The sequence below is a fragment of the Hyperolius riggenbachi genome, chromosome 7 (genome assembly GCF_040937935.1).
Source record: "Hyperolius riggenbachi isolate aHypRig1 chromosome 7, aHypRig1.pri, whole genome shotgun sequence".
Lineage (NCBI taxonomy): Eukaryota > Metazoa > Chordata > Amphibia > Anura > Hyperoliidae > Hyperolius > Hyperolius riggenbachi.
Window position 1 is genome coordinate 74693045 of NC_090652.1, and position 12968 is coordinate 74706012.

Genomic DNA, 12968 nt, shown 5'->3' on the forward strand with positions numbered 1-12968 from the left:
TGGCGGCCGATCAACCAAGAGACAGATCTCTCTCTGATCACAGAGAGATCTGTTGGCTGCCCTTACACCACAGGCCGATTCCCGATCAACTTCAGAATGAAATGTTTAAAGGGAGTCTTAGATACTCACCTACGGAAAGGGAAGGCTCTTGGTCCTAATGAGCCTTCCCGTTCTTCCTACGGACCCAGTGTTCCACCGCTGCCCAAGGCTTCAAAAGTCTTTGGGAGTCCGAGTGCTCCTGAGGATGGGCCACCCCATACTAAACGTGCACACAGGCTCGCGCATGCGCAGCCCATCTTCGGGAGCACTCAGACTCCTGAAGCCTCCTTCGGCGGAAGATTTGAACCGGTAGCCAGCACTGGAATGCGGAGACCGTAAAAGGACCGGGAAGGTTCATTAGGACCCACAGCCTTCCCTTTGGCAAGTATATTTTTATTTCTTACAGAACTACTGTAATCCCAAAAACAAACAAGCAAAAAAAAGTGCAACTTACCTGCCGCTTCTACAGTTCCCCCGCAGACGTCCTCTGCCCGCGCTGTGACAAAACAATCCTCCAGTCCCTCGCCACGGCTCACTTCTGGTTTTCGCAACTTTAATTTTGCAAGCCACTGCGCCTGCGTGGCCCTGCATGTCCTCTCTCCCGCTCACTTTGCCTGAAGCGTCCTGCGCAGAATGCTCCCGGCGACATGAGCCAGGGCTGCACAGGTGCAATCGCTTGCTACATTAAAGTCTCAAAAACCAGAAGTGAGCTGATTCGGAGGACCAGAGGATCGATTTGTCCCAGCACAAGCACAGGACGTCTGCGGGGGAACGGTAGAAGCCCCAGGTAAGGTAATCCCTTTTTGTTTACGGGCTGACAGTACTTCAAGGTCTATTCAGATTCACTTTAAATAATCGGCCTCCCTCACACCACTGCTTACCAAATGTTTTGAGTGCCCCTGGTGCCTGTGCATTAAGATACTTTACTTGTCCGCCATACTTCCGCATTCGTTATAACATGTGTGGCGTTCTAGCAGGTCGGGCGTGTGTGAGATGTGAATACTCCCACGTGCTGTATGCCGGTAGCCACGTGGGACCCAAACATGGAAGTATGGCGGACACAGCAGCGGACAGTAGCAGACAGGTCAAGTATTTTAATGCATGGGCAGCGGGGGGTACATATAACATATTCACGTCGTTACCACTGTGCACCCAATCAACCATGTCGGCTCGAGATTTCCCAGCTAGTCCGATCAATACATTTGACCAACTTTGGCCTGAAATTGGTTGAATCATCGATCAGGCATGCTTGTGGCTGCACCTATTTTCATGATTTGAAAATAATTATTGAATCGGGAGGTCGATCAGCTGCCAAATTGCTAGATGTATAGCCACCTTTACCCCATATGTGTCAGCTGCCTGTACCCCTGCTTTCTCCATACACCAATCCTCATACATGGATAACTGCTCCCTCTCTGCCCTTACCACTCCTCTCAGAATCATTTTATTTCGCCAAGCATGACAGGGTCATGCCTGGAATTGGATTTGGCGCATACAGAGCTCAGCAACAAACATGACAGTGGTGCAGTATACAGGAGACATACACGATAACACAATTAACCAGATAATACAGTTGCATTTAACAAACAAAAACAAAACAAAAAAAATACTATGGGTAACGATGCCAGTCTATGAGGTCTGTGTGGAAAAGGGCAGCCAGGGCCCTTACAGTTCCAAGCAGACAGAATGTCTGTGATGTGTCAGTTACTGCCTCCCTGGTTATACATTTCCCCTTCTCTCTCCATTAGCTTTTATAAGTATATGGGAGTAACACCTGGTATAGTAAACCCTGATATAATAGAAGTTTGGTTATAGTTAACCTGTTTTGGCTCCTGCAGTACTCTGTATTCAGCTATAGTGGAACATGGGTGGGTGCATGCGTCATACGTCAGTCGGAGACCAATGAGCCGTGGTCGGGCTGGCAGCCACTTGTAACCTGCTCACCATCTGCACGCTACTGTGGGCCAACATGGATTACCTCAAAGGCACCAGCCGATACATGGGTTACATACCGCAAGCTGCATCCACTGGTGAGACCTATGCTTCCTGTGTAAGCTGCTGCCTGATTACTGAGGGAATCGCCTGTCATATGTCACTTGCTTGTGCATGGCTGCAATGCTACAGTATCATCCAGGCTGCACAGACATGTGGACAGAGGAGCAGACTATCAGTGCTGTATCTGCATTAACTGGTGAGACCTATGCTTTATGTGCAAGCTGTTGTGTGAATAATGCATACAAATCACTGCATATTGAGCTCTGTGCATTTTGATCCAACTTAGACACTGTCTTTGCTCACTTGCTGAAGAATTAAAAAAAAACAAAAAACTCCCAACTATTGACTGAATTAAGATACAGTAATATAATAATAATCTGAACATTTCTATAGAAATGTTCTCCTTTCGGACTCAAAGCGCTCAAAAGCTGCAGCCACTAGGACGCACTCAAGAGAGGCCACCCTGCAGTGTTAGAGAGTCTAGCCTTGAACTACTTTACTGAATAGGGACTGTTCCTAGCCAGGATTTGAACCCTGGTCTCCCATGTCAAAGGCAGTGACCTTAGCCAGTACACTATCCAGTCACAGTATTGTAGTATAATTAGTGCTTTAGTACCTAGGTTCTCAACGTGTGGTACGCGTACCCCAGGGGGTACTTCTGATGGTTCTAGGGGGTACTTGGGCTTGATATACTTAACCAAGAATAACAAATTTAGAGTTTTAGAAAATGATAAATCTTATTTAAACACCATGAAATTAGTATTTTAGCTAATTAAAAACAATAGTAAATGATTGGAAATTGTTTAGTACCAATTATCTTGTACTAAGATTAAATATATATTTGTCAAGGGGTACTTGTGATAATGTTTACTATGCTAGGGGGTACTTGGTGAGTACAGGGTTTTAAAAGGGGTACATACCAATAAAATGTTGAAACACTGGATACAGTAGAATCCAAGGAACCATATAAATTAGTTTACTGTATCAGAATTGGTCATACCAGGGGCATAACTAGCGGGGAGCGGCCCCTGTGATCGCAGATGGGCTCAGAGCTGTGCCCCCCCCCCCCCCCCCCCCCATCTACTAACCTCCCCTTTCTCTGACACAAGGGACTATACTTCAGGTCAGGTATTTTTGTAGCTACACATGTTATGGGTGTGAAGATCCTGATGGCCACACTTGTTTTATGACCCTTGTGAGATGGGTCCCAAGGCTGTGAAGGGAACCAAGGGGGAGGCAAGGGAAGGGGTGTAAACATTGGGGAGCCCTATGATTTGTAGTTTCACCACTGGGTCATACATTGTATATTTATACTGACCCATTTGCTGGGACCTGAGGACTGAGTTTACTATAACGAGATTCTACTGTATAATAAGCTTCTGCTATAGTAAACTACTTAGCGCAGTGGGACCTTGGAGTTTACTATAAAGGGATTCTACTGTATCTATACGTGTGATATGGAAAATAAACACCATTTCTCTACTGTTCCTCTTGCAGGAGCTGCGCACCAATCACTCCCGTCACACGAAGGGGAAGTATCACGACAGCAGCTACACAGAGCAGTATGGACCCTCTGGCCTGGTACTGACCAAAGGCGCTCCCCTGGGGGAATTCAATTTCGGCTCCACCATTGTGCTGGTGTTTGAGGCCCCGCGACATTTCAAGTTCCATGTGAAGGATGGAGGACGGATCTTCATGGGAGAGGGACTTGGAAGCTTGTAAACTGGCCTCTGTGTGGCCTGGTATTGCCTTGGTCCTTTTTTAGCACTGCCTTTTTTATGCTTAATAAAGAGACTTTGTGATAAAATGTTAAAAGTGCATAATTTTATTTCAACACACACACACAAGGCACACAGCTGAGAGCAAAGGACACATGGGCTAAGAGTAGCTTCCACGGGGCAGGTGGCCATTGACTAGATCTTGACGGATGGCCCAGCGTAAGCCGTACCTCTTCTTCTCAGTGGGGATAACATAGGAGTTGGGAGCGGGGAGAGAACGAGGAAGAGGAACAGGTGGAGCAGACATCATCCTCTCCCGGACACCCCAGCGGAGATCTTTCTGACTGCGCTCTAATGTCCTCTGCACAGCGTCCCAGCTCTGCTTGTACTCTTGGTAGCGGTGTACCGGATCGGAGTGCTGTCTGTACTGATCTAGTAGGGAATATGGTGGAACTCGGATGAATGACTTCACACAGGTTGCAGATGATGTCTGGGATTGTCTACTGAAGGTGGTGCGTTCTTCTTCTCCTGATTCTACTTCACTAGACAATGTAGACTCATCACACACCTGAAGCTGTCCATCACTCTTCCTGCGCAGCACCTTGCGAGTCAATGCTGGTGCTCTGGCTCCGCCCGTGCGGACAGTGTGCTTGCTGTAGGAATTGGGCTTACTCTGCTGCCCAACTACCCCACTAACAGACTCCTGGCTAGAGACGGAGATATTAGTGGGCCAAGTAGACAGCTTGTCCCAGTTTGAGGAGTCTTCTGGAATAGTTGAGGCTGGAATATTCTCCTTTCCAAGGTCAAGTGAATTTCTTGAAGGTTCTGTGTCTGATTCGGTCACACAGTTCCTCATCAAATGCTCCAGATCTTTCTTGAACTGTAGGAGTCTTTGCCTAGGCACAGCCTGGAATCCCAGTGAAGACAGCTCAGTACGGAGCTCCTCCTCAGAGACAGAAAGAGGCAAGCTATAAAGAGAGCTTTCTGATGCTGAGACAGAAGGGGATGTTCCGACAGCATGCCTGAAGTTTCCAGAGATACAGCGATCAGGCTGTCTGCCAGTCATGTCAAACCCAACTCTGCAAAACAAACACAAGGGTGCGCTCATAGGAATAGAATAATTAAGGCTCAACAGACCATATAGTGTAATGATGGTGAGATTTGACATTATGAAACAGTACTATTATATGAGGGAAAAGTGCAAGGTAAAGGTGCCTACATACTAAACTATGCCCCCACATGGCCACCGGATCATAATTTCAATTGATTTGGGGGTTAAATTGTTAGAAATTATCAATTATTCCAGATGGAAGATTTCCCTCAAATGGGTGTGGCTGTCTTGGCCATAAATCAATAGCTGGGTGACAGGCCTATCCCAAGAGCCCCCTCCCAAGTTTTAATAGTGCACCCTTGAGGCTTTGTTTCAATGCAGAGTACTTGCAGCAGAGTGCCCTCACCTGTCTGGCCAAGCCGCTACTTCCCGTTTCCTTTTGTCTTCATCCTCAAGACATACCTTTTCCTGTGACCTGGCGACATGTTACGCAAGTACTGTACTTACATGCCACCGGGTTATGGAGAACAGGCGTCTGCGGGAATGGAGACAGAAGGACACAGGAAAAAGTGCGCTGGCCGCTGAGTGCAGTCTGTAGCAGGGCTGTGAAGTCGGAGTCGTGGAGTCGGGCAATTTTGGATGCCTGGAGTCGGGAAAAAATGCACAGACTCCGACTCCTAATGAATTTGTAACTGTAATTAAAATAGAAAATATGATAAAATGTTCTATTTCTCAGATAATAGTCATTAAAAATAATGTATATCTACAGTAATAGCTGTGCTTAGTCCACAAAAATGAAATAAACCAATCAAAATAAGTTACTTGTGCTGCTTCAATAAAGCAGTCCCCGTATTTTTAAGGTCAGATATACATATCTGATTGTGACTGTATATATGATGTGTACACAGGAATCTCTTATATATACTAAATAACATCTATGCTGTAAGAATAAAGCCTGATGTGTAGTTGTGTCACTAATAGAGATGGTCAACGAGATGGAAATTATTCTGCATTGATGCTGATTTATGCAAATGTATGCACTCTCTTTGCTGATGAAATCAAATAATTTGATATGTTGTTAAAATTTGGTTTGGTGACTACAAATTAAAGGGTAACTGAGACGGATGAAAAGTAAAGTTTTATACATACCTGGGGCTTCCTCCAGCCCCCTTCAGGCTAATCAGTCCCTTGCTGTCCTCCACCACCCGGATCTTCTGCTATGAGTCCTGGTAATTCAGCCAGTCAGCGCTGTCCGGCCGCATGCCGCTCCCACAGCCAGGAACATTCTGCACCTGCGCAATAGTGCTGCACAGGTGTAGTATGCTCCTGGCGGCAGAGTGTGTGCATGCAGAAGATCCAGGTGGTGGAGGAGGACAACGAGGGACTGATTATCCTGAAGGCGGCTGGAGGAAGCCCCAGGTATGTATAAAACTTTAATTTCATCTGTCTCAGGTTTACTTTGTTACACAGTAGTACTATACTCTACATATGCACTCCCCACAGAGCTGCACGAAATCCACTGAGAATGCTGTGCACATTGAACACAGGTGTTGTCTGTTTACAATCTCCTCATTCCCCTGCAGAGTACCTGCACATCATTCTTACATGTACCCACACTTACATTGCCTAGGGCCTGATGTTCTTTGTTCCAGTTTGTACCTTTTACAAGTACTCTTACCAAGGACTAGTTTTAGTCTAAAGGGAATAAATATAGTAGTCTACATATCCTTCTCACTTCAGTTGTCTTCTAAAATTCCTATGCGTTGGCAGATAAGAGACGAATTTCATGTTACATACTTTTAATCAACAAAATTGTAATATGCAAATTAGAGGAGTCGGAGTCGAGGAGTCGGTGGAATCCTAAACTGAGGAGTCGGAGTCGGTGTATTTTTGGACCGACTCCACAGCCCTGGTCTGTAGCATAGTGAAAACTGACTGTTACTGAGAATTCTGAAAAGTCCTCCATGACTAAGGGGCACTGACAAATGTATGTGCCTGCCAAATAGGAAGTAGCAGATGTTTTTAAAGAGAATCTGTATTGTTAAAATCGCACAAAAGTAAACATACCAGTGCGTTAGGGGACATCTCCTATTACCCTCTGTCACAATTTCGCCGCTCCTCGCCGCATTAAAAGTGGTTAAAAAGATTTTTCAAAAGTTTGTTTATAAACAAACAAAATGGCCACCAAAACAGGAAGTAGGTTGATGTACAGTATGTCCACACATAGAAAATACATTCATACACAAGCAGGCTGTATACACCCTTCCTTTTGAATCTCAAGAGATCATTTGTGTGTTTCTTTCCCCCTGCAGCTATCTTCCACTGAAGTGTCAGGCTGTTTCTTCCTGCAGAGTGCAGACAGCTCTGCCTGTATGTAATTCCTCAGTATGTGAAAGCCCAGCCAGCTCAGAGGAGGATTTATCCAGCTTGTAAAAGATAAGAGAGAAGCTGCTCTAATCTAAATAATACACAGGCAGTGTGCAGAGAGGGGCCTGGAGGGGGGAGATGCATTACAGAACCACAACACTGAAGAACTTGGCAGCCTTCCAGACACAGGCTGACAAGTCTGACAAGAGAGAGATAAGTTGATTTATTACAGAGATGGTGATAGTAGAACGTGCTGCAGTAAGCCAGAACACCTTAGAATAGCTTTTGGAACTTGTAGGATGATAAAAAACAGGATGCAATTTTTGTTACAGAGTCTCTTTAAAGTCTCCTCCTCCTCATTTCCTCATTGCAATACTGATAACAACTTACAAGATGAAGAGGAGCTCAGGATGGAAATTATGAACCTGTCATGGAGAAATCCCATTATCGGTAACAGTAATTATGAGCTTTAAAGAGAACCCGAGGTGGGAATTACTTTTACTATTGGGGCACAGAGGCTGGTTGTGCGCACTAAGACCAGCCTCTGTTGCCCCATCGTGTGCCTCCATGTCCCCCCTGCTCGCCGCTATACCCCCCGCATTGCTGGCGACACGCAGCGTGTCGCCAGCTCAAGGTTTACCTTGCGCTGTCTGTCAGCGCCGCTCCCCCGCCTCCTCCGCATCGGCGCCACCCGCCGCGTCACTTCCCTCCTATCAGCGGGAGGGAAGGGACACGGGCGGGTGCGCCGATGCGGAGGAGGCAGGGGAGCAGCGCTGACTGACAGCGCAAGGTAAACATTGAGCTGGCGACACGCTGCGTGTCGCCAGCAATGCGGGGGGTATAGCGGCGAGCAGGGGGGACATGGAGGCACACGATGGGGCAACAGAGGCTGGTCTTAGTGCGCACAACCAGCCTCTGTGCCCCAATAGTAAAAGTAATTCCCACCTCGGGTTCTCTTTAAATTGGATCAGAGATGAAAGACTAACTATAACAAGTAACTTGTCTATATATCTTATCTAAAGCTTAGAAAGCTTACACAGCATATATAGCCGCAAACAGCTTCAACAGTATGGCCTGGTGCACACCAAAAACCGCTAGCAGATCCGCAAAATGCTAGCAGATTTTGAAACGCTTTTTCTTCTTTTTCTGTAGCGTTTCAGCTAGCATTTTGCGGTTTTGGGAAGCGTTTTTGGTGTAGTAGATTTCATGTATTGTTACAGTAAAGCTGTTACTGAACAGCTACTGTAACAAAAAAACTCCTGGCAAACCGCTCTGAAGTGCCGTTTTTCAGAGCGGTTTGCGTTTTTCCTATACTTAACATTGAGGCAGAAACAAGCATCCGCAATCCAAAATCTGCAGCAGCCCGGGAGTATGCGTTTCTGCAAAACGCCTCCCGCTCTGGTGTGCACCAGCCTATTGAAATACATTACCCTAGCGGATCCGCACCCGCAAGCAGATCGCAAACCGCAGCAGAACCGCTCTGGTGTGCACTAGGCCAAAATGATTATTTATTCCTGTGATACAATGAGGGCAGCCATGTTCTGTTTGTCACAGGCTGAGGGTTGGAGATGCTATCAGCTTGCCTGTGTGTAAATTCAGTCCCCTCTCCTCCGCCTCTGAAATCTCTGGCTAGTAACCTCCTCCTGCCCAGACTGAGCTCCCATAAGCCCTTGCTACAGTGCCAAGGCAAAAAAGCCGTGGGTGAGGCTTGTTTAGTTTATAGCGGAATTAGAGTATTAAAACAAAACAAAAAAAAAGTATTTGGCTTGAGGAATGCCCTATAAACTATATGAAAAGAACACAATTATGCAATGAGTAAAAGTTTATCTCGGATCCACTTTAAAGTGGACCTGAACTCTTGCACAGAACAGAAGGAAACAGAGAAATGCACCCTGTATGTATTTAAAGAGTTTAGCCTGTCTAAATCCCCCCTCATCTGTGACTAATCCCAAGTGTAATTTGATCTCTCAGCTGTGTAAGCTCCAGAATCGCAGCAGCAGAGCAGCTATTGTAAGTCTGTTGGAGTGCAGTTAGAGCGTATGGTTAAAGAGAATCTGAAGCGAGAATAAATCTCGCTGATTCATATAATCTATCTATCTATCAGGGGCATGTTTGCCCCTGCTGAACGGGGGTCCCTTACCCCCCAAAAACCCCCCTGCGAAATCCACGACCAACTTGGTCGTGGATCTTGCTGCTGCTGGAGGCAGGGCTAATGGCCGCAGCCCTGCCTCTCAGCGCGTCTATCAGCGGCGGATCTCTGCCTCTCCCCGCCCCTCTCAGTGAAGGCAGACTGAGAGGGGCGGGGAGAGGCAGCGATCAGCGCTGACAGACACGCTGAGAGGCAGGGCTATAGCCGTTAGCCCTGCCTCACCAGGAAGTGATCCCCGCGCTGCACGGAGGGGATTTGGGGGGTAAGGGACCCCCATTCAGCGGCGGTTTAGCAGGGGCAGACATGCCCCTGCTATATATAAGAGAATCAGCGAGATTTATTCTCGCTTCAGATTCTCTTTAATGTAAAGTGTAAAAAGTAAAGTTCAGGGAAAGGGCAGAGAAAAACTTTAGTATTATGGTATGTTGGGGATGGACAAGCTAGGATTACGGTATAATTTGCTAGATACACAATACGTTTGATTCTGCCGTTCGATTGATTTTCAATTCGTTTTTCCGCTCAATTTCCCACTCTATTCTCATCAATTTCCATTCACTTCTATGATAAATAGAGCTGGAAAACGATCAAAAGTAATATCGGACATGACGGAAATTTTCAATCGAACATAAAAACGTATCGTGTGTACCTTGAAGTGGGGTTGGAAGGAGTGTGAGGTGCAGGGAAGTTGGGGGCTACAGTTAGTACTATGGTAAATTGAGAGAGGAGAGGGGTAGGTCCAGGGAAGACTAATGGTGCTCATACATGGTACAACTTTTTAATTTTGTTTCCCGATTAGATAAGGTTTTGTTCAATTATCACATTAGATCAACTATAAAGATTTTTTCCAACATGTCCGATCAGATTATTATTGGAAAAACAGGATAATTGTTTTTCTTGATCGAAAACAATAGGAATGATCCAGAAATGATCCTGGATTATGCAAATATATACATCTTAAAATCAACCAATAAAATTCCACATCGGAGGGATCCTGCCTCAATTTGGGATTATGTGCATCTCACTGACCATCTATAGTTTGGGTTAGAGCAGGAGTCCCTAAACGTTTTGGGTCGAGCGCCGGGTCAACATACTTCAGACTGGCTGGGGGGCCGGAGTATCCATAAAAATGCGGGCCAGACAGTGAAGCATACCCAGGTGACAACCTGAAGTCCAATTGGACAACAGTGTCACCTGATGTGGAGTTTGATTGGAAACCAGCGAATTACTGCTTTCTGGCTTCCATGTGGATGGGTGGCACCAGCACTTTTATTCTATATGCCGACCACCAATATTTAAAGATGTAGCTGACCACATCGATAATTAATACATTTTGTGTATGGGGCCGGTAAAAAAGCCTCAGGGGGCCACATTCAGCCAGCAGGCCTTAGTTTGAGGACCACTGGGTTAGAGGGAGGAGCAGTGTAGGTCAAGTGTAGGTCAGTTGGGAGATAAGCTTACTATGGTAGGTTGGGGTGGCGAGCAGGTCAAGGCAGGTCAGATGTTGGGCATCTGGGGGATAAGACTAGATAGTATAGTAGGTTAGGGGTAAAGAGGCATAAAGGTAGGGCAGTTGGCAGATAAGTTTAGTATGGTAGGTTGGGGTGGAGAGGGGTCAAGGTGGTCAGATCCCAGGGGATAGGGTTTGATAGTATAGTAGGTTAGGGGTGAAGAGGCATAAAGGTAGGACAAGTGTAGGGCAGTTGGGAGATAAGTTTAGTATGGTAGGTCAGGGTGGAGAGGGGTCAAGGTGGTCAGATCCCAGGGGATAGGGTTAGATAGTATAGTAGGTTAGGGGTAAAGAGGCATAAAGGTAGGACAAGTGTAGGGCAGTTGGCAGATAAGTTTAGTATGGTAGGTCGGGGTGGAGAGGGGTCAAGGTGGTCAGATCCCAGGAGATAAGGTTAGATAGTATAGTAGGTTAGGGGTAAAGAGGCATAAAGGTAGGACAAGTGTAGGGCAGTTGGGAGATAAGTTTAGTATGGTAGGTCTGGGTGGAGGGGCCAAGATGGGTCAGATCTAGGGGATAGGGTTAGTACAGCAGGTTAGGGGTAAAGAGGCATAAAGGTAGGACAAGTGTAGGGTAGTTGGCAGATAAGTTTAGTATGGTAGGTTGGGGTGGGAGAGGGGTCAAGGTCGGTCAGATCCCAGGGGATAAGGTTATAGATAGATAGATCATACCTCCCAACTTTTTGAAATGAGAAAGGACACTTAAGCCACACCCCTGATCACACCTCCATCACACCCCTAGTCACACGTACCATAAAGATTTCATGAGATAAATATTTTGTTGTATAATTCAAACCACACTGGTCCTTTCTATCCTGGTCTATTTTTCTTCATAGTAACATTTTAAAATTAGTACTATATCAATTTAAAGGATGGTAATAAAGTTTAGAGTAAATCAAATCCATTTTTAGCAGAAAAATATATATATATTTACATATAAAGAGGGACAACGTCCTGAAAGAGGGACAAACGAGGAGGACGGACGGACAGGGCTCCCTAAGAGGAACTGTCCCTCCAAAAGAGGCACAGTTGAGAGCTGATTGATAGATATTGTACACAGGGATACATCAAGTATGTATATAATGAAAGCTATAAATGGGAACGGAGATGTGTATGGGGAAAGGGTGTTATACACGGGGGTGTGAATATTTCTATATGAGGACAGGGGATATACGCACCGGGATACGTAGCACTTCTCCTCAGCCGGTAACGGTCGCTTCTTTCGTCTTCTCTCTCACCGGAAATAGGCGGGACTTCTAACTGTTTAAAGTGTCTCTGGGCAACGCGTTGTGACGTCATCGGTCGGAGACGGAAGACGCGGGAGAGACGGACCCGGGGGCGGGAGAGGGTGAGGCGCGTGTTATGTGAACACTAACTACTTATATACACCACTGTGTGGTCTAATGTACCTCAGTATATCCTAATGTACCTCTTCATATACCTCAGTATATCCTAATGTACTACTTCCCTCTCCATATACTTTAGTATATACTAATGTACTACTTCCCTCTCCATATACTTTAGTATATACTAATGTACTACTTCCCTCTCCATACTCCCCAATATATTCTAATGTATCCCATATACTAGTACATTATCCTGTAGCCCTCACCCGTTCCATACACTTCAGTATATTCTAATCCATGTACTTCACACCCAATACGTTAAATTTCTCATGTATCCTTAATCCATTCCATACACCTCAGTATATCCAAATGTACTACTGCCGCCTCCATAGTCCCCAATTTATTCCAATGTGCTCCTCCATACCCCAATATATTCTCGTGTATCCCTCACCCATTCCATACACTCCAATCTATCATAATTAACTCCTCTCCCACACTACTAAATACTTGAATATATACTTATGTACCCTTGGTGCACCCCTTCTTACAGTGCAATCAAGTCTAGCTTCATTTAGCCCAATATATCTTATTTGTACCTATACCTGCTGACTACATCCCAATAAATCCCTCTGTATTTTTCCCTTGATAGACTACCTCTATGTCAAATTATTATTTCCTCAGATATGGAGCCTCCGCCATGTCATAATATTATATCCCACATACAGGACCTCTTGTATGTCCTATTATTTCCCAGATGTAGGAAGACATCATTGTCCTATTATTGTATTATTATTTCT

At 45.6% G+C, this 12968-nt stretch overlaps 3 protein-coding genes across 4 annotated transcripts in view; 2 read left to right on the forward strand and 1 right to left on the reverse strand.

Moving 5' to 3' along the window:
• Window positions 1–3849, forward strand: part of LOC137524366 (phosphatidylserine decarboxylase proenzyme, mitochondrial-like) — a 24876-nt gene extending 21027 nt beyond the window's left edge. For both annotated transcript variants that reach the window (XM_068244137.1, XM_068244138.1), the window contains exon 8: window positions 3532–3849. In XM_068244137.1, the coding sequence (XP_068100238.1) occupies window positions 3532–3756 (225 nt within the window). In that variant the 3' untranslated portion in view covers window positions 3757–3849. The remainder of the gene's footprint in view (window positions 1–3531) is intronic.
• On the reverse strand, window positions 3844–12113 carry HYLS1 (HYLS1 centriolar and ciliogenesis associated). The gene is made up of 2 exons (XM_068244139.1): window positions 12004–12113; window positions 3844–4831 (listed from the first exon to the last, which is right to left on the reverse strand). Exon 2 carries the CDS (start codon window positions 4816–4818, stop codon window positions 3913–3915), a length of 906 nt encoding a protein of 301 aa, XP_068100240.1. The 5' UTR covers window positions 4819–4831; window positions 12004–12113; the 3' UTR covers window positions 3844–3912.
• Window positions 12107–12968, forward strand: part of PUS3 (pseudouridine synthase 3) — an 11919-nt gene continuing 11057 nt past the window's right edge. Inside the window, exon 1 of the mRNA XM_068244136.1 lies at window positions 12107–12173. The gene's annotated coding sequence lies outside the window, so the exon portion shown is untranslated. The remainder of the gene's footprint in view (window positions 12174–12968) is intronic.